This window comes from Pollachius pollachius, assembly GCF_949987615.1.
Source record: "Pollachius pollachius genome assembly, chromosome: 9".
Taxonomy (NCBI): domain Eukaryota; kingdom Metazoa; phylum Chordata; class Actinopteri; order Gadiformes; family Gadidae; genus Pollachius; species Pollachius pollachius.
Window position 1 is genome coordinate 23,982,521 of NC_136942.1, and position 25,626 is coordinate 24,008,146.

The following is a 25,626-nucleotide window of genomic DNA, read 5'->3' on the forward strand; positions in this document are numbered from 1 at the left end:
AGGGGCCCAGTAGCCCCTCTCACAGGGGCCCCTCTGACAGGGGCCCAGTGCCCCATCTCACAGGGGCCCAGTGGCCCCTCACACAGGGCTCCCTCTCACAGGGGCCCAGTAGCCCCTCTCACAGGGGCCCATCTTACAGGGGCCCCTCTCACAGGGGCCCCTCTCACAGGGGCCCAGTAGCCCCTCTCACAGGGGCCCATCTTACAGGGGCCCCTCTCACAGGGGCCCCTCTCACAGGGGCCCAGTAGCCCCTCTCACAAGGGTCTGAGAGTTCTCCCTCAACATATGAACCTATGAAACTTTGTGAAATAAAAACTTTACATTTAATTACATTACTAAGTGAAGCACTCCTCTATAGAGCCATCATTCGCTCAATATTTAATGTACCCTGCCTATAGCCAAAATAAAACACTATTAAACCAGAAACGTTTAACCATTTCAAAATGGCCCAAATGGATAAACAATCAGTTCTACAACACAACAACTGCTTGAAACATAATGGGCATGGCAAATTCAGTTCCGGTGAGCCTCCAAAATCTCTGCACCGCACCACCGTACCTCTGCAACATCTAGCTCCACAAGGAATATACAGATTTATTACACTGCTCTTCTTAATGCTGTAGAATGCTCCATTTACTTGAATGGGCCTTGCCCAAACCGTTGCTAAGCATATTTGACAGCTGTCAAGGAAAAATTGATTTTTTGCCTCTGATTCACGTCTTTCGTAGTACTCCGCAAGTAGTCCGGTAACTTATCGACCCCAGCGTATTCGGTTGCTAAGCAACGTCAACATCTTTGGCAAAATATTTCTCTTCTGATCAGCACTACGAATGGTAACAAATCAATTGCAAAAAGACACACTGTTTTAAGTTATTTTTTTGTTTTGGTAGCCGTGTAGCCGTGTAGTAAGCTGGATAATGTAGAGAATGCTGGTCATGATCAAGAATAAACCCCTTACTGTTATTTTCCCGCTAATGACCGGCGTTCTATATATCATCCCTTACATATACATAATCAGATAAAAAAGGTGACATGCCAAGATCAAATGTATCATCACTGTTTACATCTGGGTTAAACCTCTGTCTGTGTAGTAGCTAGTACCTTTATCAAAATCACCTTTGGATAAAGGAGTCTTTAGACATAGTGTAGGTCAACCCTATGTGCTATACGTTAGCTGGCTTACCTTTGTAGTAGAAAAGACAGTAGTCAGCCAAGACAAACCACTTTCTCTTCCAAAGACGCATCCCTGTACTGTCCTGTAGAAACACAAAGTAGGACACACTGATGTTTAACTGTTCAAATAAAAATCACATCACTCCTTTACATTTTCAGTAATTAAAGGTAACTCTGCTGCTAGGTGTTGCGCGATGAAAACGCACAATGATTTTTTGTTAATAATACTTAGTTTGCGCACATGGGGAGGTAGCATTGGGTCATGGAAGAATCCTATGAGCCAAGAACTTTTGTGCTTAACATTTCAGTTGGTTTTGCCAATCCTAACTGTGTTATTGTTATGAAGTAATTTCCATACGTCACAATTTGGCTGCTAGAGCTACCTTGTGCACTTAAAGGCTAGTCATTGTTGACGTGACCTTTAGCGTCAGGACCCTCAAAACTAAGATCTGGGAAAACAAAAACGGGCGTCCCTAGAGGAAGACCAAGGAAGACAAGCAACTTCTTCTCCTGCCACACATCGTAGCTATGTGCCTGTCATGGCCTAGGGTCACCTGACAAAGAGGGAGGATGGCACCCCCAGAGTCAAGGTGTCTTAGAACGTTTCCATCAAACATACAAGTCAATGCTGAGAGCGTATTGTGTGCAATTAGACAGCGATTGGGAAGACGCTCTCCACTGGCTGCTGCTGGCGGATAGGGAGCTGACTCAGCAAGCACCGGGTTTAGTCTGAACAAACTTGTGTTTGGCCATTCAGTGCGTAACCTGACAATGAGGGAGGACGGAGGCATGATACTATTTAACAATAATTTAGCTTTATTTGATAAACCACAAAGAAAATGATCAAATAACAAGTGCCAAAAAGGGGGCTGGACTGCTGGAACCGTGCCCACCATATAGGCCGCAAACTAGGCAACCCCGCCCCTCCTCATCAGTCCTAATCTGGAGGCAGAGCCAATCACAGGCAGGGCCTTGCAGCCATCAAAACTCCCCCAATAAAAGAAGCCCACTGGATAGAAACTAACAACTACCAACTACTGCTCTTAAACGAAACTAACGACTACCAACTACTGCTCTTAAACGAAACCCCCGTTAAATAAACCATTTTAAGCAATGACAATAATTTGAATCAAACAGTCATAACACACACATACGGCTACTCAATACAATTCCATTTCTTCTTTTTCTTTTCTTCTTTTTTTTTTTTACATCCAAGACAAACCTTATTGTTTTTCAAAATACAGTACAACAATCTTCAATATCAAATATCATCAAAATGACATTATCAATAGGTTATTCACCCATCTACAACCTCAAACACTGCTTCCTGACACCATTGGTTCATCACCACCAGTGCAACCATCACTAATACCATCATTACAGTTAGGCCTAAATCTCAATCATCCCATCACCATTAATGTTATCACCAATAATATAATTTAATGGCCATATAATTAATTTAGTCTATAGTTCTAGTCACATCCGTTTTTTACGGTCAATATCATTATCTTCTTTTTTTACTCTCTTTAATCCATTACACAACCTCACCAACAGCTCCTGGTCTCATACTGACCCCCATATTCTGGTGCCTGGAACAATTAAGGACAAGACAAAACCGGAGACGGATCAGAAATCACAACAACTGCATGTTAGACACACTAGATGGAAGGAGCGCGTGACAACACGTCCGCAATCATGTTCTCTCTGCCTCTGACATGCTTAATGTGCAGATTGTATGGCTGGAGGAAAATACTCATCAATCTCTGGTTAGGGTTTGAAGTGAGTGAAGGAAGATTAATGTGTTGTGATCACTATAGATGAAGATGGGCGTTAGGCTACCACCAATGTAGACTTCAACATTTTGCAAAGCCCAAATTAATGCCAATGCTTTTTTTTCTATGGTTGAGTAATTCAGCTGATGAAAATTACATTTTTTCAAAAAGAGTATATGGTACGTTAAACGGAATCATCCTCATCTTGGAGCAAAACGACTCCAGCTCTCACATTGCTCGCAACTACGTGCAGCTTAAATGGCTTATTCATTTATGGAGCTGCAAGAAGAGGCACAGACGAGAGGAGATCCTTGGCTTTCTCAAACGCAGCTTGAAAAGTGGACGTCCAAACGAAAGTTTTGTAATATATTTTACAAAGTTCTCAACTACTCTCAACTACTGAGGAAATGTTCTAGCAAAAACTGCGATAGTATCCGATCATTCCGAGAAATCTCATTGCTTCTCGCTTAGTGGTGGGTGGTGGGTAACTATCTACGGCCAGGACCTCGACCAACCGCTTTACCCCGGTAGGACAACGTTGCCCTGGCAAACTCACACTTTGCCAGGTTGACTGTGAGGTTGGCGTGTGCAAGTCGAGTGAAGAAGTGGCGAAGACGTTCCAAATGTGAACACCAGGTGGCGCTATGTATCACCACGCAGTCCAAATAGACTGCACAACCGTCCAAATTTGCAACTACCTGATTCATAAGTCTTTCAAACGTAGCGGCAGCGTCAGGTAGACCGAACGCCATGACCTTATACTCATACAAACCAGTGTCAACAGTACTTTAGTGACGAATTTAGCTGACTCTACTTGGTCCACACAGTCCTCCATTAGATATCACAGATGGCAACTCCCCTTTTCACAATCACGGTTAAAGTAGGGCTTAAGCAGATTTGCGTCACACAGTTTTGTCCGTCTTTTCCTATCTGCTGTGGCCACTACATAATTGTCATTTTTCTCTTGGCGAATCACTTTATATGGCCCTGTAAATTTAGCTTGAAATGGAGAGTGTATGACAGAGGGCCCTATGTTAACAGTCTGAAACGCAAGTGAGAAGCGCCAAACGCAAGTAGCTTTGTGGGTGGTTCTATGGCGATGTTACTATTATACCGGCCGTTAAATGACTCTTGCGCCCGACGCAAATCTAAAAAGGGTTGCCCTGAAGTAGCCTAATTACCCGTAGGTGTGTTTTGGGCATAACGTGCAATAAACCAATGAGAGTGCCAGCTCCCATCCCCTTTAAGAGCCATGAGCGCATTTGAATCTGACGAGTTGATATTTTGACAGCGCGTTTGCAGTCTCCGATGAGACAGATGCATGGCAACTTGAATTTCAAACTTCAAATGGCTCAGTTTATGGCCAAATAATATGGCCTGATTCACACATGGAATAGCGTTTTCTTCCACAACTTCAGAAAGTTCAGAGTCTTCAGAGTCCTCAAATAAATTTCGGCAAAGAAAACTTAACACACATATGATATGCGGTAACTGTGGTTCTATTTAATGATATACGCAATACATTAACAAACATCGTTTCTTATCAGTATTGTATACATTATCGTTATCGAATTGTGTTCCTAATATGCATGTGTCCCCCGTTAATATACATTGCCATGGACTGTATTATGCGTTACGTGTTTAGTTTGCGTGTGTTTAAACAGATAGATGCACACACGCGCACCTGCATTCATTAATTATTTTACATATACACACACGCGCGCCCGCATTCATTTATTCTTTTTAACACTCACTCGCGGTAAAACAATGTTTCTCACGATCAAATAGCCTACTCATCAATCCTAAAAGTTATGGGCTTGTACAAGATGTCTGTGTCAAGAAAATATGTGTTTGCTGTACGGTGTTGGCAGATGCATTGATTTAAAAGTACAACTTATTACCACTGTATTAGCTGTTCTTTCCCAAATAATTTACCAAGAATGTGTGGCTACTGGCTATGAGAGAAGCAAAGTGTATGCGCGAGGTGCACAAGCAACATTATGCATGAGCCCTTAAAATAGCATCTGAACAACGCGCCACTGACTTTAAACCAGGTATTTCCTGGTTTGTGGCGCAATTTTTTTCTGAAACTGCAAACTAGCACCAGGGAACGTTTGCGCCAGAATACGCCTCCTCCTTTCTCTGAACCGTCCCTTGGGGCACAAGATCATTCCCTAATTTAGCGACGCGTGCCTGTGGAGGCAAAAAAACGCTCCGCGCCAGTTGCAAACTAGCAACGACACATGCGTCGGTGTAGAAAGTCAATTGCGCCGGATGCAAGATAGGGCCCAGAATGTCCGTCATCTGGTCTCTAGGTTTGAAAGGGAGACACATAGCCTTCCTATCGAACAGTTGCTTAATTTTCACAATCGTTGCCTGAATCATTAACGTAATCCGTCAGACTGCGGCGGCTCGCTACACACAGTATCCATCAACGATGCTACTGGACCACGCACTGTATGGCCATTGTTCAGACCAAACCCGGTGCTTTGCTGAGTCAGCTCCCTATCCGCCAGCAGCAGCCAGGGGAGAGCGTCTTCCCAATCGCTGTCTAATTGCACACAATACGCTCTCAGCATTGACTTGTATGTTTGATGGAAACGTTCCAAGACACCTTGACTCTGGGGGTGCCGAGCCAATGACTTACTGTGCTGGATCTTTAACAAGCGCAATATTTGTGAGAACATTTTAGGCGTGAAATTTGTACCACAATCCGACTGTATCACTTTAGGCAGTCTGAATATGGAAATGAAGCGCTTTAACAACAGGTTTGAGGGTGATTGAACGCAGGGCATACGCTGCGGGGTAACTGGTTGCCTGACCCATCACTGTAAGCAGATAAATACAGCCTGTTTTTGACCAAGGCAGCGGCACGACCCTGTGTTCAAAAGGTTTAGGTGTAGGAGTTATAGGCCAAAGAGACACAGGCTTAAGCGTCTGGTTTGGCTTGCCGGTTAATTGACAAATGACAAACGTTTTTACGTGAGAAGCGATGTCTCATTTAACTCGAGGCCAATAACAGTAGCACAGGATTCTGTCATACTATTTTGCGCAGTGATGACGGCACTACCACCTGCCAGTCATATACATCTGGAAGTCCGCTGCGCGGCGGACATTTACGCATTAGGACATTCTCTCTTACCACATAACAATGCATGATATCGCTGTTTTTAATGTCATTCACCTTTAGCATATAGAGACTGTAATGAAGTGTCAGATTGTTGCGCATCGATCAGCTGTTTTGCGAGATCGAACAAGCAAACCAGGCAATGGTGGCAGTGCAGGCAAAGGTCACCATCACCTGTTTTGGCAGCATCACACGAAGCAGTGCACAGCAGACACAGGATACACACAGTGAATCTCACACACATCAAAGAGAGATTGTAGTTCAGATTCATCAACACTAGGCGATACATTGGCCCATACTCTGGACTTGGCCAGCCCCTTAACAAGAATCATGGCGGTGCCATGGAACGGGAGCACGGGAAGTATGCAAATCGGAGTCTATATACGAACTTTGCAGAGGCACGGACCAAACATTAGGTTAATTCCACGCAGTAAAACAAACTGTCCAGAATCTGCAAAACTGATTGTAAGATAAATTATTCCACCGAACCAGTATCGCAGAGCATTTAAATCTGCACTTTTTCCTCTATCAGCGCTTAGTGACACAGAGCCATTTGAAAGGAAGGGAGAAAAACTTGCTTTGAGGTCGGACTCGCTCACGTTAATCAGCTGACTAAGGAGAGATATGGCCAAGGCAGAGCCTTTTGCTGCATCTTTGGCCTGAGTAGCAGTACGGAATTTAGCCATATATTTTTGTCCTTTTCTTTCTTCTTTTCAACTCCTCACATTGTCATTACGTATGCCCTTATGCCTAGGCAGAAGTAAGACGTTTTTCCACGGACGAATAAGAACGACTCTCGGGCACACCAAGTGCTGCATAAGCTTGGGCCACACGGCCACTCAAAACATACTGGAGCATTAAACAGCGCGTTGCCTCAGCCAAACGCTCTATTTTGCAATACAGCAAGACTCTTCAAATTTTGGTAGAAGGCTTACGTTTCTCGTGACATCAATATTGCCAGCATTAACAGGCTTAGTAGGGGTCAATTACCTCTTCAATTAATGCAAAGCGCTTGTGCTCAAGGGCCACTTTTTTGCGTTCAAGCTTGTTTTGCAGAGTTAAACAACGACACTTCATAATGTCCCACAAGTAACACAAGCTGTTCCATTGCAAATTCATCAAAAGCATCCACTGTGGGAGTGGAAAAGAAATGATAAATCTCAGCCATGGCTTTGTCTATTGTGGGCACTACCACTAGCAGTAGTCTATCAGCTGTTCCTAAAATAAAGCAAACAAAAACATGCAACGTGTAATCCAACCCATGTAAGAATGCAACACAGAGTTCCCCCTAAACATTTACCCCCGACTAATCAAACCTATCTTCTGACTGCGTCCGAGAGCCGGGGATTAGCAAAAAGAAGCCAACCCGACTAAAGTCAATTCAGCTTTCATTCCACGGCGGCGACCACCAGCCCAGACGCAGTCGCTGGAACCTAGGCCCAAACGGCGGAGCGTTCTAACTCGGGAAAACGTTGCTCTGCAATTTTTATCTTGTCACATAAGAGCACAGTTTGCCGACAATCAAACAAAACAAACGATGCATCCGAAAACACATCCAAACGTTAGAAAGTTGGTAGGCTATTGAACAGCTATCGGAGAACACCAATGATCAGACCTACCGCGCCCGACAAATACATTTAACGTTACTAAACCATTGTTTAACAACTAATATCGCACACCTCTCATCCTCCACAAAAAGAAGAATGATCTAGCCTCAGTAACAACTTAAGCAATGTAAACAATCACTGGAGTTACTCACGTTATGTGTCCATTCATTCATAAAATAGTATGACGAGCCCCCACAGTGTCATGGCCTAGGATAACCTGACAATGAGGGAGAACAGAGGCGTGATACTATTTAACAATAATTTAGGTTTATTTGATAAACCACAAAGAAAATGATCAAATAAATACAGTAGCAGGTGCAGCAAGCAGGTCGACGTGCCCAAAATGAGTCTGGATTGGTGAACTAGACGACCCCGCCCCTCCTCATCAGTACTAATTGGGAGACAGGGACAATCACAGTAGGGCTGCTTGAATATGGGAAAATTCATAATCACGATTATTTTGGTCAATTTTGAAATCACGATTATTCAAACGATTATTTTTGAATTTGAAAACATGTATTTATTCAGCATCTCTCCCAAAAAAAACTTTGGAACTGAGAACTGAAAATTTCGCCTTAAAGAAATACACAAAATTGTCAAAAAGAAAATGTTCCAATCTAAAATAATATAAAGATATGTATCCAGCTGTTCCGCCCTTTCTATAAAACGGGGCCGGTAACCAACTTCACCTGATACTCACGAGGTCCTGCAGTACTTGGGGCTCTCTCCGTTACCCCGCTCCCTGTGTCTGACCATCGCTTTGTAGTTTTTTCTCTCCCCTTCCCCTCCCCCTCCTTCCTCCCTACTCCTCAAATTGTCACCACCTGCCGTAACCTGAAATCTTCTCTCTCCCTCTACGTTTGTCTTCACTTTCCTGTCCTCAATACCTCACTAACTCTCAAACGACCTCTCAACTGTCCACAGAAGAAGCCTCCGACACCATGCTATCTTCCTTCTCCTCTCCCTGACTCCCTCCCTATCTCACTACCTTTACTTCCTCCCAGACTTTATCTCCACTGTGTCAACAACCAAATCTGCCTGCTACCAGACCAAAATCAACTCCTCCGCCTCCAACCCCAGGAAACTTTTTTCCATGTTCTCTTCCCTCCTCATGCCTCCCCCCTCGCCCTTCCTTCCTCCCTGCTGATTACTTTGCAACATACTTTAACCAGAAAGGGAAGCTCCTCTTTTACCACTGCTAGCGTCCTCCATTACCCTATCCCCACCTCTATTTTTACTCACTTTATCCCTCTCTCAAAAGATGTCAACAGAATAGTAAGGTCTAACCACACCAGCACCTGGCCCCTTGACCCGATCCCCTCTAAACTCCTCCAGGCTGTCTCGAGCGACATCCTGCCATTTCTCACCTCCCTTATCAACTCCTCCCTCACTTCAGGCCTAGTTCTAGCATCCTTCAAGACTTCCATAATAAAGCCGGTCCTCAAGAAACCGACCCTTGACACCACCGACATCCAGAACTACAGACCCATATCTCTTCTTTTATTCCTTTCTTAAACACTGGAAAGTGCCATCTCTAACAAACTTTCCTCCTATCTGTCATACAACAATCAGCTTGACCCTCATCAGTCAGGATTCAAGGCCGCACACTTCAATGAGGCAAGACTCTCTTCAAACTCTCCTCATGGTGAAGGAGTCACTTTGTGCTGCTAGAGCCTCGTCCCTCTCATCATTTTCATTCTCCTCGACCTGTCCGCTGCGTTCGACACCATGAACCACCAGATCCTCCTCGCCAATCTCGCCAGACTCTACATTGCTGACTCTGCAATATCCTGGTTCACATCCTACCTGATGAATCACACCTATCAGGTCACACGGAATGGCTCCTGTCCAAACCCTGCACTCTTGACAGCCTTGGTGTCCCTCAAGGTTCTGTACTGGGACCCATTTTGTTCTCCCTCTATACCAGATCCCTCGGCTCTGTAATCAAATCATACGTTTTTTCCTATCACTGCTATGCTGACGACAATCTATTCCTCTCTTTGCCCTGCTTTGACAAGACCGTGATTGACCCTCCTATGGAAAGATTGCCCTCATATGGAAGTACTGGTCACTGTCGTGAACATCGCTGTATCTACATCACCAACTGCCAGAAACCTTGGCGTGGTACTGGAAAATCAGTTGTGCTGCACTGCGAAAATCACCGTGGTGGCCCGATCCTGCAGATTGGCCCTCTACAACAACCGCAGGATTCCTTTCCTTCTTCGCGAGAGAAGCAGCTCAGCTCCTAGTCCAAGCTCTCATCATCTCGGCCTCGAGTACTGCAACTCGCTCCTGGTTGGACTCCCTGCCTGCGCAATTAAACCTTTTCAGCGTATCCAGAACGCTGCAGCAAGCCTTGAGTTTAACCTACCTCAATTCTACTATGTGAGCCCCCTCTTCAGGGAGCTCCAATGGCTCCCTGTAGTAGCTCGTATCAGAATCAAGACGATGGTACTGGCATACAAGGCAGTCAATGGAACTGTCCCTGCCTACCGCCACGTGTTGGTCAAATCACATACCCCAGCTCCAGCGCTCCGCTCAACTACTTCAGCTGGACATCTGGTACCGCCATGGCTATGAGCAAGTAAAAGTCGATCATCAAAGTCAAAACTCTTCTCTGTTTTGGCACCGCAGTGGTGGAACAAGCTCCCTGCCGATGAAAGGACCCTAGAGTCGCTCACCAGCTTCTGCAAAAGACTCAAGACTCACCTGTTCAGAGTTCACCTAGACTCTGCATAGCCACCCCGTCCAACACCTCCTACTTGCTGTGTGTTGTTAGTTATGTAGCATCTTATCCTAGCTATCTTTGTTGTATATGGTGAATGGGATAACCTTGTGACTGTTAGTGCTTTGCACTTGGTTGTAGACCGTCCTTATTGTACCAACAGCGATATATTGTTTCACTTTCTTATGACAAATGTACTTATTATAAGTCGCTTTGGATGAAAGCGTCTTCTAAATGCCCTAAATGTAAATGTCCCGCGGCATTAGACTCCTTGTGGTGAGAGCTGATGCGGAGTTGAAGAGATATAGGATATCAGATTACAGCGATGTGAGGGGAAACCGAAGCCTTAACCAGCGGTATGAGCCTGGTGCCTCACGGTGTGAACCTGCCAGGAGACAGGCAGCAGCACGCCATTGTTTGGTCAAGACTTTTATACACAATACCAATCATCAATAGCTTAACTAAAATCCTCTTAAACCATAGACGTCTCATGTTTCAAAAGGTTACCAATAGATTATAATCACCTTTAAGTGTATCCCACTAGCTGTAGTGGGATACACTACCGGAAAATGACTTTCCATATGTCTACATTTGTCGAAACTATTGCTGAATTTTGTGTAATGAGCATGTAGAGTGTGGCAAATGGTGCTCTGGTATGGGTTAAACTGACTAAACGTAGGTTGTATATAATACAGGTTATACTGACTAAACACAGACTGTATATTATATAGGTTCAACTGACTTAACACAGACTGTATATAATGAGGGTTAAACTGACTTAACGTAGGTTGTATATAATACAGGTAAAACTGACTAAACACAGACTGTATATTATACAGGTTAAACTGACTTAACACAGACTGTATATTATACAGGTTAAACTGACTTAACATAGACTGTATATTATACAGGTTATACTGACTTAACACAGACTGTATATAATGAAGGTTAAACTGACTTAACGTAAGTTGTATATAATACAGGTGAAACTGACATAACATAGACTGTAGGTAATACAGGTTTTGCTTTTTCACACCCAAAAAGACCTGGAGTAGAGCGTGTTTCCCAAAGTGGAGGGCTACCACATTAATTACCCATCAAATATTAAACAATGCGATTCAATGCCCTTCAAATAATGTATTGTTTGTGAAAAGATTCTATGAAACTATTCAACATCATGTCAAGAAAAGATAAACATGAAATCTTGGTGTTTACTGAGGCTCTGTTACCACCAGTCTGCTATGGTGAGGAGACAGAGAAGAGCTCTGTTACCACCAGTCTGCTATGGTGAGGAGACAGAGAACAGCTCTGTTACCACCAGTCTGCTATGGTGAGGAGACAGAGAACAGCTCTGTTACCACCAGTCTGCTATGGTGAGGAGACAGAGAACAGCTCTGTTACCACCAGTCTGCTATGGTGAGGAGACAGAGAACAGCTCTGTTACCACCAGTCTGCTATGGTGAGGAGACAGAGAACAGCTCTGTTACCACCAGTCTGCTATGGTGAGGAGACAGAGAACAGCTCTGTTACCACCAGTCTGCTATGGTGAGGAGACAGAGAACAGCTCTGTTACCACCAGTCTGCTATGGTGAGGAGACAGAGAACAGCTCTGTTACCACCAGTCTGCTATGGTGAGGAGACAGAGAACAGCTCTGTTACCACCAGTCTGCTATGGTGAGGAGACAGAGAACAGCTCTGTTACCACCAGTCTGCTATGGTGAGGAGACAGAGAACAGCTCTGTTACCACCAGTCTGCTATGGTGAGGAGACAGAGAACAGCTCTGTTACCACCAGTCTGCTATGGTGAGGAGACAGAGAACAGCTCTGTTACCACCAGTCTGCTATGGTGAGGAGACAGAGAACAGCTCTGTTACCACCAGTCTGCTATGGTGAGGAGGCAGAGAACAGCTCTGTTACCACCAGTCTGCTATGGTGAGGAGGCAGAGAACAGCTCTGTTACCACCAGTCTGCTATGGTGAGGAGACAGAGAACAGCTCTGTTACCACCAGTCTGCTATGGTGAGGAGACAGAGAACAGCTCTGTTACCACCAGTCTGCTATGGTGAGGAGACAGAGAACAGCTCTGTTACCACCAGTCTGCTATGGTGAGGAGACAGAGAACAGCTCTGTTACCACCAGTCTGCTATGGTGAGGAGACAGAGAACAGCTCTGTTACCACCAGTCTGCTATGGTGAGGAGACAGAGAAGAGCTCTGTTACCACCAGTCTGCTATGGTGAGGAGACAGAGAACAGCTCTGTTACCACCAGTCTGCTATGGTGAGGAGACAGAGAACAGCTCTGTTACCACCAGTCTGCTATGGTGAGGAGACAGAGAACAGCTCTGTTACCACCAGTCTGCTATGGTGAGGAGACAGAGAACAGCTCTGTTACCACCAGTCTGCTATGGTGAGGAGACAGAGAACAGCTCTGTTACCACCAGTCTGCTATGGTGAGGAGACAGAGAACAGCTCTGTTACCACCAGTCTGCTATGGTGAGGAGACAGAGAACAGCTCTGTTACCACCAGTCCTGTTCCTATATAACTCTCCATAGTGGGAGGGCGTGCACAACCAAATGGGAAGAATGAAGAAATCATTTGACCAAGAACCAAGTTGACGGGGGGACGGGGGGGTCAGAGGAGCTGACCTGCTTGTAGAGCCATCCTCGGACCGCCACAGGGACATTGGCGTTCCTCTTCAGGGACTGCTGTCTCTTCCCAAAGCCGTGGACCTTCCCACTGGACCGTGAGCCCTGCAATCAATCAGCACGTCAATATCTACACTGAACACAAACACACACACAAAACCAAACACACACACAGATATGGATTTTTTTTAGTTTATATATATATATATATATATACACACACACACACAGTATATCTATATATAAATGTTTATAAGGGTTCTCTAAAGGGTTTTCCAAACCATGTAATAGTGGTGCTGCTCCATGTAACATTTAAAAATAGAGCTCTAGTGACAAAGGCATTTCCTTTCTGAAACTGTGGTTAAAACACATGTTTTATTGGAATATAATGAGTTAAACTGAAATATCACGTTTGTGCTGTATGGATGAAGTCAGTAGCTTTCAGGTCCACTCTCGGTGTCCGAGTCTGACTTGATTACAGCAGAGTTTTAATGTAAAGCGGGTCCGACCCCCACATCAGACCAGCCACAAAGCGCTTTAATGTATAATATAATAAGCGCTGTTTAATATAATGAGGTCAAATATTTCCTTCCTGGAACTTTAAAAATAGTGAATGTACCCGAATAAATTGTGAGTGTGTGTGCGATAAAGTGTGTGTGTGTGTGCGATAAAGTGTGTGTGTGTGTGTGTGTGTGTGTGTGTGTGTGTGTGTGGGGGGGGGGGGGAAGTCCCCCTCCCTCCTACTGTACTACTGTGTGTGTTATTGTTTGTGTCTTTTGATGGGTGAGTAGTGGTTTTCCCGCGGGAGAACCATCATGTCACCCCCCTGGCAGGCTTCTGACACACCGAGCACGCTCGTTAGTCACGAGCCCCTCAGCTCGTTAGTCACCGAGCCCCTCAGCTCGTTAGTCACCGAGCCCCTCAGCTCGTTAGTCACGAGCCCCTCTCTAGTCACTGAGCCCCTCTCTAGTCACTGAGCCCCTCTCTAGTCACTGAGCCCCTCTCTAGTCACCTCTCTAGTCACTGAGCCCCTCTCTAGTCACTGAGCCCCTCTCTAGTCACTGAGCCCCTCTCTAGTCACTGAGCCCCTCTCTAGTCACCTCTCTAGTCACTGAGCCCCTCTCTAGTCACTGAGCCCCTCTCTAGTCACTGAGCCCCTCTCTAGTCACTGAGCCCCTCTCTAGTCACCGAGCCCCTTTCTAGTCACTGAGCCGAGATGTTGAAGGCTCCTTCACAAGAGAGAATCAACTGTGGATTTTTCCGTTCTTCTTCATGTCTCTGGCAAAAGATCATTTAAGAAGGAAGGGCCAGAGACCAAGCTGCTCTCAGGAACCATTATCTTTCCTCTACTGTACAAGAGACCCATCAACTATCAATTCTGCTCTGGATAAAACGTCCAAGAGGCCAGGCGATGGCTGAATCCCCCTTCTCCTCAGATCAGGACAGGAGGGGGCATTACAGGAGGTGTTACTTTGATCTCATATGAAGGCTATGAGGGATGAGCAAAGCCACCTTGGGCTGTTAGTGTGGTGTGTCCCTGCCAGTGTGTTGTTGAGGACAGCTAACTGTTTTAAAATGGGCTTGTGTCTGAACTGCACATGAGTATTAAAGGAGCGCCGACTGTGTGTGCTGTGAGTACACAAGCCTAATGTGACAATAAAAATACTACGTCAGGAAAGAGAAATACACCCAAAGCCTCACACAAGCCCTGCACAGACACCCACACACACACCCTGTACAGACACACACACACACAAACACACACACACCCACACCTAGACTTAAACACAAAAGCCTCCTCCCGTCCGTTCCCCAGTGGCTCCCATTAGGGGGGTGTGATGGGCTCACCTTGGCTGCAGGGTTGGTGTCCACGGTGGAGGAGGTGAAGGTGGTGGAGGACTCACTCACTGTGGTGCTGGACGGCCGGCCGGGCTTCCCTGCTGGGGGGAGGGGCATAGTGAGGACTCCCTGGGGCCTGGAGGGAGACGGACAGAATAGGACGATGTTAGGCCCGACCAAACCACCTGGATCCCCCTTATCAACCACAACCCACCTGTGACTGCTTGCATTCCTAGTTGTTATTGATACAGTGATGTCATCGCTTGAGCTATCGAAACAGAAGTGTCATATACATAGAGGACATCTCCCTTAACAAGTGGAGCAAGTTTCAAGTGTACACTTACCGGCACCTTCTGAAGCGGCCTTGTGATGATAGAATACTGTTTGCTAAATTACTATATTTTGAAATGCAATCAAAACATTTCCTATTTTTTATCAGACCTGTCCATAGAGCATGTGTACCAAATGGTTTAATCTGCTCCGGCGGTTCTTTAGAAGAACATTTTAGAAGTTTTCCCCAAACGTTCAATGTGCAGAGAAATCAATCAGGACATGATGAAGAGGATCAAAGGTTCAGTAGAATAAAGAGTTTAGAAAGGCTCCTCGATTGGGTCCATCATTTGACCGTGAGTTTAAGTGCCCACTATGGTCAAAGTGGTAACACACTCTTTGGAGATTTGCTCTTCCCTGATACATATAAGTATGAATACCTAATAAGACCCCTAGAAATAGGACAGCTATCCACAGATACTCTGAATTCCTCAGAATAATAATAATGCCTAAAGCCTTCAATACGAATAGGTAGATTCTCTATGAATACCTTAGAAGAATGCCTAGACATATATTAGGTATCCATAGACTCTGGATACCTAATAAAGTATACCTAAATTCAGATATCGGCCTTTACGTAAGAATCACCACCAGATTACAAACCAATATACATAATGAACCACAGTAGCGACATAAAAAAGCATATATGCACTCTAAGATAAGATGATCAAAATGGTTAGGATTTAAAATGATGCCCAAGGACAACTTCCCCAGAGAGAGTGTAGAACCGGGGAGACCTCGAGAAGTTATCACTACCTCAACCTGTATCAGTAAGACGTCTCACCCCTACCAGCTCCTGAATGACCTCCGGCTGAGTGTGAGTCGCCCTAGACAGAAGAGCTACTTAGAAGTGGTGTACAGCAAAGGCTGCAGACATATGTAATAGGATGTATTAAAGGAGCTTTATGGAAGAAATGTACTGAACTGAATCATATAACCACCATGATATGCCAAATACTGGCTTCTCCCAACAAAATGTTATGTTGATAACATGGGATTTGGGGATTTCCAGAAAAACCCAGAGATGTAACAGATTGGCAAACAGAGTTTGTTTGTTTGTTGTTTGTTTCTTGAAGCTAGCAAACAAACGTGATCAACTGAGATTGTAATTTCAGCCAATTCCAGCTGAAACCAGCCAACATAAAGGCTGTGCTTAAGCAAGAGTAAATGACTTAAAGATGGATTCAGGGCCCTTTTGTAAACAATAAATACATTGCGAACGCATCAATGAGCTGATCTCCTCAGAGTAGGACACATCACCGCCCCTCCAAATGGAATGATCCCGCCTCAGACACACGTCCTTAAAGACGTCTGCGTAAGGACGCCTAACCACCACACTGTCCTTCTGTTCTTAAGGTTTATTCTTAGATACTGATAATCCCTTAAAGGTCCCTGGAGGAAGCGGGCGTAGCAGACCGAGGTCCACATCCGACTGGTGGAGGAGCTGTGGGGACAGGCTCTTCAAACCTCCGCCCACATGGTTCCAGCAAGATATGGACAAGCATGAAAATACCCACAGGCAAACACTCACTCACTCCCACACACACACATATTCATGCAGACGCACAGGAATATTCCCATCCACCCACTCCAACACGCACCGCGGAGCAGGCCTGTCTGCACCACAGGGCCTCGGGAGAGGAGTGACTGGTGCAGAAACACACAACCAAGTCACTCAGCCACCTTGCCCCTTGAACACCTTGACACTGGTATTACAGTCTAAAACAATCAATGTACTGAATATGCTGAAATGTTCTGATGCTTAATACACACCTTGATATCCCTTCACTAAATAATTACAAGTAAATTACTGGTTGTTCACTTTGAAAGGGTTTAAACTGAATCCATCCCACTTATTAGCAGCATATGTACTGAGTCCCGTTGTGTTTCCGACACAAACAGCCGTAAAGTGTTGTTTGTACTGATGGCATGCCTCCTGGAGTGTCCCCAACACAAAGACCCAAACTGAGCTCATGTGTGTGACGAAGGGCCCTATCTTGCACTCAGGGCAATTTACTTTCTACACCAACGCATGTATCCTTGCTAGTTTGCACCCGGAGCAAGCTGATTTTCCCCCGCAGCAAACTCATGCCACTACACTTGCGCCCTGAGAGGCGTGTCGACAAATAGCAGAGGCATGTTCCGACACAAATGGTACATGGTGCTATCTTACAGATCGATTTTGCAATTACGCCACTGACCGAAAAAATCCTGATCTAACTGCCCTAGCGGATTGCGCAGTTGGTGTTGCAAAAAAAAAAGAAATCCATAGCGGCTGCATGAATGAACATTGTACTAGGCTACGAAATGCGTTGAAATAATAATAAATATAATAATGATGATGATGATGATGATGATGATGATAATAATAACAATAATAATAACAATAATAATGATGATGATGATGATGATGATGATGATGATGATGATGATAACAAAAATAATAACAATAAAAATAATAATTATAATAATAATAATAATAATGATAATAATAATAATAATAATAATTACAATAACAATAACAACAACAACAACAACAATAACGATAACAATAACAATAATAATAATAATAATAATAATAATAATAATAATAAACTCGAGCAGCTGATACAGTGTAGCCTGGTCCTACCAGACTCTCGTACTTCATTTCATTTGTACAGAGAGTCCGGACCTACTCAATTGACTAACGTTAACTCACTTGAAGGCGGGTGTCTGTTGAAGTTTAAAACTATTGGATCTGCCCAGTGCCACTCTGGATCTGCCATAACCAATCGCAAACGTTTGGCCCGGAATCACGTTGCGCGCGGGCTGTAGACAAACCAATCACCGTGCGCGAAGATGTCCGTCAACGAGAGTTGACTTTAACGTCATTGGTCTCAGCCACTCCCTCTGTTCGCTGATTGGACGCACAACATTTGGACGGAGAAAACCCAGGAATATACCACAGACCCAGACCTAGTACTGAAGGGAAATTCAAATTGAGGGGAAGTACTTAGGCGGGCGGAGCCAGGCTAGATACAGAAGTTATAAATTATACTTTTAAATCAATCCATCTGCAAACACCGTACAGCAAACACATATTTTCTTGACACAGACATCGTGAACAAACCAATAACTTTTAGGATTGATATTATTCGATCGTGAGAAAATATAGTTTACCGCGAGTGAGTGTTTAAAGATTGAATGAATGCGGGTGATACTTGGTGCGCGTTTGTGCAGCCATCTGTTTAAACACACCCTAGACTAAACATGTAACGCATAATACAGTCCATAGCAATGTATATTACCGGGGGGACACATGCACTTTATGAACACAAGTCGATAACGATAATGTATACTATACTGGTACCAAACGATTTGTGTTAATGTATTGCCACATATCATTAAGTAGACCAACAGTTGCGGCCACAGGACCGCATATATGTGTGTTAAGTTCTCTTTGCCGAAATTTGAGACTCTCAGTGTTTCTGAAGTTGTATAAGAAAACGCTATTCCATGTTTGAATAAGGGCATAATATTTGGCCATAAACTGAGCCATTTGAAGTTTGAAATTCATGTGGTCATGCATCCGTCTCAGCCGAGACTGCAAACTTGCTGTCAAAATATAAACTTGTAAGGATCAAATGCGCTCATGGCTCTTAAAGGGGATGGGAGATGGCACTCTCATTGGTTTATTGCATGTTACGCCCAAAACACACCTACGGGTATTCAGACCAACCCATTTTAGATTTGCTTCGGGCGCATGAGTCATTTATCCGCCGGTATAATAGCAACAGCGGCAGAGACCAGCCCACAAAGCTACTTCAGTTTTGCGCTTCTCACTTGAGATTCAGACCGTTAAAATAGGGCCCTTAGTGTGTCAACTGTGTGTGTTCATCTGTGTGTGAGTGGCACTGAGGCATCAGGAGAGTTGTTTAGAGAGTGGTTTGCTCGCTAACGCGGCCACACACACATACACAGACACACAGAGCGAGCGAGAGAGAGCAAGAGCAACAAGGACCAGCTTGGGGATGGAGGGAGATTAAGATGAAAGAGAAACTGGAGGAGCAGACACCGGAAAGAAGCTGAAATTATATATTTAAGCTTCCTTTGTCTTCATTAAAATGTATTCTGAGCCAAAGCTTTGCAAACTTTGCTTAATAAAACTGAATCACAGCCTTTGTAAAGAGCTCTCAGGCGAGGTTACCGGTGTTCTGTAAAATTCAGCTGCCAGTTCCTGTGACTCAGAGAACATTTACCGCTAGAAACCCAAACTGAGAGTCAGAGATCAAGTGATGCATCAGAGCAGTTTGAAGCCAGCCCACAGATATAGTACATGTACAATAAGACTATCATAATAAAACCACAAAACATAAAGCAAACAAACGATTGCATTTAAATAGTCAACTTTAAACGTTAACATAACGTAAACGTTAGCAAATAGAAAATCCTTTGTGTCAACTGTTCTATATGAACCAATTTCTCATTTTGATTGAATCTTTCCCTCTGGATTTAGAGCCTCTCTCTGCATTACCAACATCATCCAACCTGTTGCCCATGTACGTTGTCTGTCATTCAGCGAGTGGTAGTAGGTGTGTATTGAAAATATAGGGAGAGGTACTCCATGAAGAGCTAGTTAAACCAGAAAATGCATTTCCTGCAGAAAATGTGGTGAGTGCTGTAGTGCAAAAGGAGGTTGAAAATATGTTTTAGTAAAGCAACATTGGTTAAGATGTTAGCCTTTGTCAGATCGTACCAGAGTATCTCACCAGTTTGGTGAGATACTCTGCCCGTTTTTTGCTCTGCCTGTTTCTGCTCTGCCAGTGACATTGACATTCGATTCTCTGCCTTGCGATTTTCTGTTATGGGATTTTTCATTTTCTGTTGGGATTTTCCATGGATCTTTTGTGCTATACACTTTTGACTCCTAAAATAAAGCACATTAAATTGAATGACTCAGCTTGTGTGTGCCCGCGATAAATAAAACACAAGCTAAAATCATTTAAATTAATGTGCTTTATTTTTATCTCGCACTATTGGAGCACGTATACTCTATTGCGCTCCGCCTCAGACTACGAGATGGTTAGTGTTATACCTTTCCTGCAGTCGGCTCCCAGGCCGAGGAGCACAGGGGAGACGTTCTCTCCAGGGCCGATGCTCTCTCTCTCGGGCCCAACACCCTTCACTTTGACCGGCAGTGGGTCTGCTTATAGGTCGGAATATGGGCGGAATAAAGCGGCCACCCATTCTTGACAGGCTGGGTGCTTTATCCCAAGGGCGTAAATTTGGTCTCAGCTTTGGTAAGGACACTTCATAGACGTAACCCAAAATCACTAGACTGCATCATGCTGAACAATAATTACTTTATTAAAATAAAATCTAGATTTACATGTGCACTTATTTACATTTAAAGTAGCCTACTGCAAAAAAGGTCAGGTGAGTAGAAGTTAGGAACTTCTGAAGCGAATAACGTGGAGGCAGGTCAGAAGTGCGCATGTGCTCCAGAGGTTCACGTTAATATTTAATCGGTGCTCGTGCCCATCGCGCAAGGTTTACGAACCGAGGGGCTTCTTGCCGCGAAGACATGTTTCGTTTTTTTTACCCCATGTCCCTTTAAGGGTTCCATAGAGAATTTACTTCCATTGTAAATAATTGTATTTTAAAAGGAGAATATCTTAAAAAGTATAAAATATTGAAAAAATCTGAAAAGAAGCGTGCGATTCCAAGCTAATCTGAAAATTTTAAGATTGGAATGAAGTCTCTATCTGAAAAATGTAAGAAGGCGATAGGTCCCAAAGTCTGTAGAGATTAATATGGAAGTAAATCAGATTTCAAAAATAAAAAGCAATTTAATTTTTTTTGCCTTTGAATTAACTCTTTCAATTTTCAATAAATCATTTTCACCTTTTACTTTTCAATGTTGAAAAATTCAAAATCAAATATTAAGCATTTAAAAATTAAACTTAAATATTTTCAACGTCCCAAAATTGAACATGCCAAAGTAAGCTGCAAAATTCATTGTATGAAATTCAGTGTTAACATCCAGGGACCCAAGGAAGAGCAATCGATGCTAGATGCTAGATCGCGGTCAAGCAAGGAGAGCGGTAATAAGAGCGTCACTCGCTGGGTCTTTCTTTCTTGATGCAAACGTTAATTCTAAACAGCATTTTGCACAGTAGCCTATAATAGGAAATGCTCAAAGGTAAATCAATGTCATTAAACACTGAATGTAAACTAAACGCCCTATTCATTGTATCGGTCTGCAAAATGCTAATCAAATCAAATGCATTTATTAAGCACATTTAATATCAAGGTGAGGGGGGGGGATCTTATTTTTATTTATGTTTTTGTCATAATGCACACTGTTTGATTTTTTTCACTGCAGTATGAAATAAACGATGAACTAATGCCTCTATGTGAAGTGTGTGTGCTACTCCATTGACTTGGCTGGATTTGCATGCAGCGTAAGGTGTAATTGTAGTGGATTAAGGAGCCCAATTTATTAGGGCACCAATTTGGGGCGATCCGAGGTCCCTTTGCCTACGTTTGGTGTGATGCTGGGATGATCTGAAGCCCGCTGCCCGCTGTGGAACCAGAGCAGAGCCGACAGTAGGCGCACTGACTGGTAACTGAAGCGGCAGCAGCCTGTAGTTCCAGGGGAAACGCGGCGTGCCTCGGGAAGAAGTGCCCGACAGCAACCTGCTTTTAATTGATCATCCTCATATCTGTTTCATACCACTCGGTGCGCAATACTGTTGGCTCTGCGCGCTTGTCGCACTCTCGTTATGCCACCAGAGGCATATCATCCGTTTCCCTCCAGCCACTCACAAAACGAATACACCCAATCTGAGTGATCGATGATGATACAAATGTTACGTTTTAAGCTTGTGCATGGTTCCGCACGTTAAAGACTTCATGCCTGTCTACGCTTCAAAGTCGTGCATTTAGCAGAAAACCTGCAACAGCGCCCCCTGGGGTCACACTTTTTGGTGCGTCGCAGAATTCTGTGTAAACACCCGCTTGTTCTCCTTGCTTGACCGCGATCTAGCATCTAGGATTGATTGCTCTTCCTTGGGTTCACCGATGTTAACGCTGCATTTCATACACTGAATTTTGCAGCTGACTTTGGCATGTGGAATTTGGGGACTTTGAAAATATTTAAGTTGAATATTTTAACGTTGAATATTTGATTGTGAATTTTTTAACATTGAAAAATAAAGGTGAAAATTATTTGTTGAAAATGTGAAGAGTTAAATTCAGAGGCAAAACATCAAGATACGTTATTACAATGCATTAATATTCAGTGCTTTGAATTCAATGGCTTTTTTTTCAAAATCTGATGGCACAGATTTACCTCCATAGAATAATACAGTAGAATAAGGGGAAGACAATAGTTGAGAGCTGCATGCAGCACTAACCTAATAAGTTAACAATCAGGCTACCCTGGTGTCAGAATGGCTGAATCCCATCCTAGACGATTTTGTGAGTCCAGAATTGAAAAGATTGATCTCACACACACACACACAAACACATTTTGTTTCTGGCACTTAAATACACTGGACTGTGTTGGGGTATAGTTGAAAAATAGTTTTTTTTAGGTAGAATTGTGACGCACAGGCACTCAGAGCGCCTCAAACAAAACCCTCTGTCAAGGTCTTTTAAAGAGCGTGTGTGTGTCAACGTCATTTTAAAACGCAACAACACCTCCACCAGCATACCTCCAGACAGGAATAACACACAACTACCCCATCAACTCATTATGGAAGCTTTTAGGGAAAACAGTAAGAGATAAACGCTGCTGCTACCAATGGAAACAAAGACAGGGAAAAGAAAGGCAAATAGCTGAAGAAAAGTTAGAGGTAGAGAGAGAGAGAGAGAGAGAGAGAGAGAGAGAGAGAGAGAGAGAGAGAGAGAGAGAGAGAGAGAGAGAGAGAGAGAGAGAGAGAGAGAGAGAGAGAGAGAGAGAGAGAGAGAGAGAGAGAGGGGTAGAGAGAGATAGAGAGGGAGAGAAAGGGGTAGAGAGAGAGGGGTAGAGAGAGAGAGAGATAGAGGTAGAGTGAGGTAGAGGTAGAGAGAGGTAGAGAGAGATAGAGGAAGAGAGAGCGGTAGAGAGAGAGAGAATGTTTGTACACCTCACAAATGTGTGTTTAACACAAATAAAGTAGGGGACACTCTGTTAGCACTTTTAATATCCATCACCACCCTATGTTCTGATTCCCACATGAGACTTGACAGAACCAAGACTCAACAACACAAGGGGAGTCTGAGATTGGATGCTTTAGTACGAAAAAAGGAAAAAATGTAAGATCCTTTGACTATCATTTAGATTTTACACTTTAATTAACTAAGATTCCTGATGAGCCTTCAACATGAGCAAGGGAATCAAGAGAAGAGGAAAGCAGAGCCACTCACTGTTGCTGGAGGATGAAGTCCAGGTTATCTGTTGCCACTCTTCCCGTCACTGGATGTCGGAACGTGGTTATCCGCTGGTTATGGCTGGAGAAAGAAGCAGAGAGGAGATCCCAGATCAGTTCAAGCGCTACATTCAGTAAGCCAGGAGCTTTCCTCCTCTTCTGACAGCCGACACGAGCCACAGCAGAAGAGGAGCAGATAACACAGGCAACAGCCTCTGTCCAGTCACGCCCAGGCCTTTCCCAGGTGTGTGTTGAATGTGTCTGCTGTACCATGCGCTCATTCCACCCCCCCCCCCCCCCCCCCCATCACTCTACACACACCCCCTGGCCAAAGCCCCTCAAACTGTCCCCTCAGCACTAAGGGCTGGGCCTGCTGTCAGGCTGGGAACGCTCACGTCAATCTCTGGTTCAGAGTGTTCTCTGGTTCAGAGTGTGTTCTCTGGTTCAGAGGGTGTTCTCTGGTTCAGAGTGTGTTCTCTGGTTCAGAGTGTTCTCTGGTTCAGAGTGTTCTCTGGTTCAGAGTGTGTTCTCTGGTTCAGAGTGTGTTCTCTGGTTCAGAGTGTTCTCTGGTTCAGAGTGTGTTCTTTGGTTCAGTGTGTTCTCTGGTTCAGAGTGTGTTCTCTGGTTCAGAGGGTGTTCTCTGGTTCAGAGTGTGTTCTCTGGTTCAGAGTGTTCTCTGGTTCAGAGTGTTCTCTGGTTCAGAGTGTGTTCTCTGGTTCAGAGTGTTCTCTGGTTCAGAGTGTGTTCTCTGGTTCAGAGTGTGTTCTCTGGTTCAGAGTGTGTTCTCTGGTTCAGAGTGTGTTCTCTGGTTCAGAGTGTTCTCTGGTTCAGAGTGTTCTCTCTGGTTCAGAGTGTTCTCTGGTTCAGAGTGTGTTCTCTGGTTCAGAGTGTTCTCTGGTTCAGAGTGTGTTCTCTGGTTCAGAGTGTTCTCTGGTTCAGAGTGTGTTCTCTGGTTCAGAGTGTGTTCCCTAGTTCAGAGGGTGTTCTCCATGCCTGGTTCAGAGTGTGTTCCCTAGTTCAGAGGGTGTTCTCCATGCCTGATTCAGAGTGTGTTCCCTAGTTCAGAGGGTGTTCTCCATGCCTGGTTCAGAGTGTGTTCCCTAGTTCAGAGGGTGTTCTCCATGCCTGGTTCAGAGTGTGTTCTCTAGTTCAGAGGGTGTTCTCCATGCCTGGTTCAGAGTGTGTTCCCTAGTTCAGAGGGTGTTCTCCATGCCTGGTCAGAGTGTGTTCCCTAGTTCAGAGGGTGTTCTCCATGCCTGGTTCAGAGTGTGTTCTCTAGTTCAGAGGGTGTTCTCCATGCCTGGTTCAGAGTGTGTTCCCTAGTTCAGAGGGTGTTCTCCATGCCTGGTTCAGAGTGTGTTCTCTAGTTCAGAGGGTGTTCTCCATGCCTGGTTCAGAGTGTGTTCCCTAGTTCAGAGGGTGTTCTCCATGCCTGGTTCAGAGGGTGTTCTCCATGCAGAACATTCCTCTGCCGAGCGTGGGGGGGGAGAGGGGGGGCTAAAGCCCCAAATACATTAGTCATATTTAGAAGGTCTAGTATGACCTTTATATGTCATTAATACATAGAAACTTAGTATGTATAGACTTCATAGGAATAGCCGCAATATCACAATAAGCAAATGGTTATGTTTTAGCTATAGTTTTCTATAGCAAAATCAAGTCTTTATTCTACAATTTTTGTTCTCAAGGTGCAATTGCTTGTTCTGCTTGTAAATAATAAAAAAAAATAATAAAAAAAAAGGCATCTACGCTTTCTGGTTTTTGGTAATGTTTAAATAGAGATAATGATGGAGGAGCCAAACTGCGTATGTGTATTTTTATATGTGTACCTTCACATACATCGTATATGTTTGTTTTGGTGTGTGTACGTTTATATGTGTACCTAAACATACAATGTATGTTAAACATACAATGTATGTTTAGGTACGTAGGTTTCCAAGAGTACCTGTATACCTGTATGTATGTCACTTGTGTGGACTTAAGTTATTGTGTGTATGTATACGAACGTATGGTAAC

General features: G+C 44.1%; 1 protein-coding gene across 4 annotated transcripts in view; it reads right to left on the reverse strand.

Moving 5' to 3' along the window:
- LOC307081036 (pleckstrin homology domain-containing family A member 7-like) overlaps nt 1–25,626 on the reverse strand; it is a 134,289-nt gene that overhangs the window by 53,807 nt on the left and 54,856 nt on the right. For all 4 annotated transcript variants that reach the window (XM_079744051.1, XM_079744049.1, XM_079744048.1 and 1 more), the window contains 4 exons: nt 23,609–23,692; nt 14,897–15,023; nt 13,049–13,153; nt 1,184–1,256 (listed from right to left, as the gene is read on the reverse strand). In XM_079744051.1, coding sequence (XP_079600177.1) covers nt 1,184–1,256; nt 13,049–13,153; nt 14,897–15,023; nt 23,609–23,692 — 389 coding nt within the window. The remainder of the gene's footprint in view (nt 1–1,183; nt 1,257–13,048; nt 13,154–14,896; nt 15,024–23,608; nt 23,693–25,626) is intronic.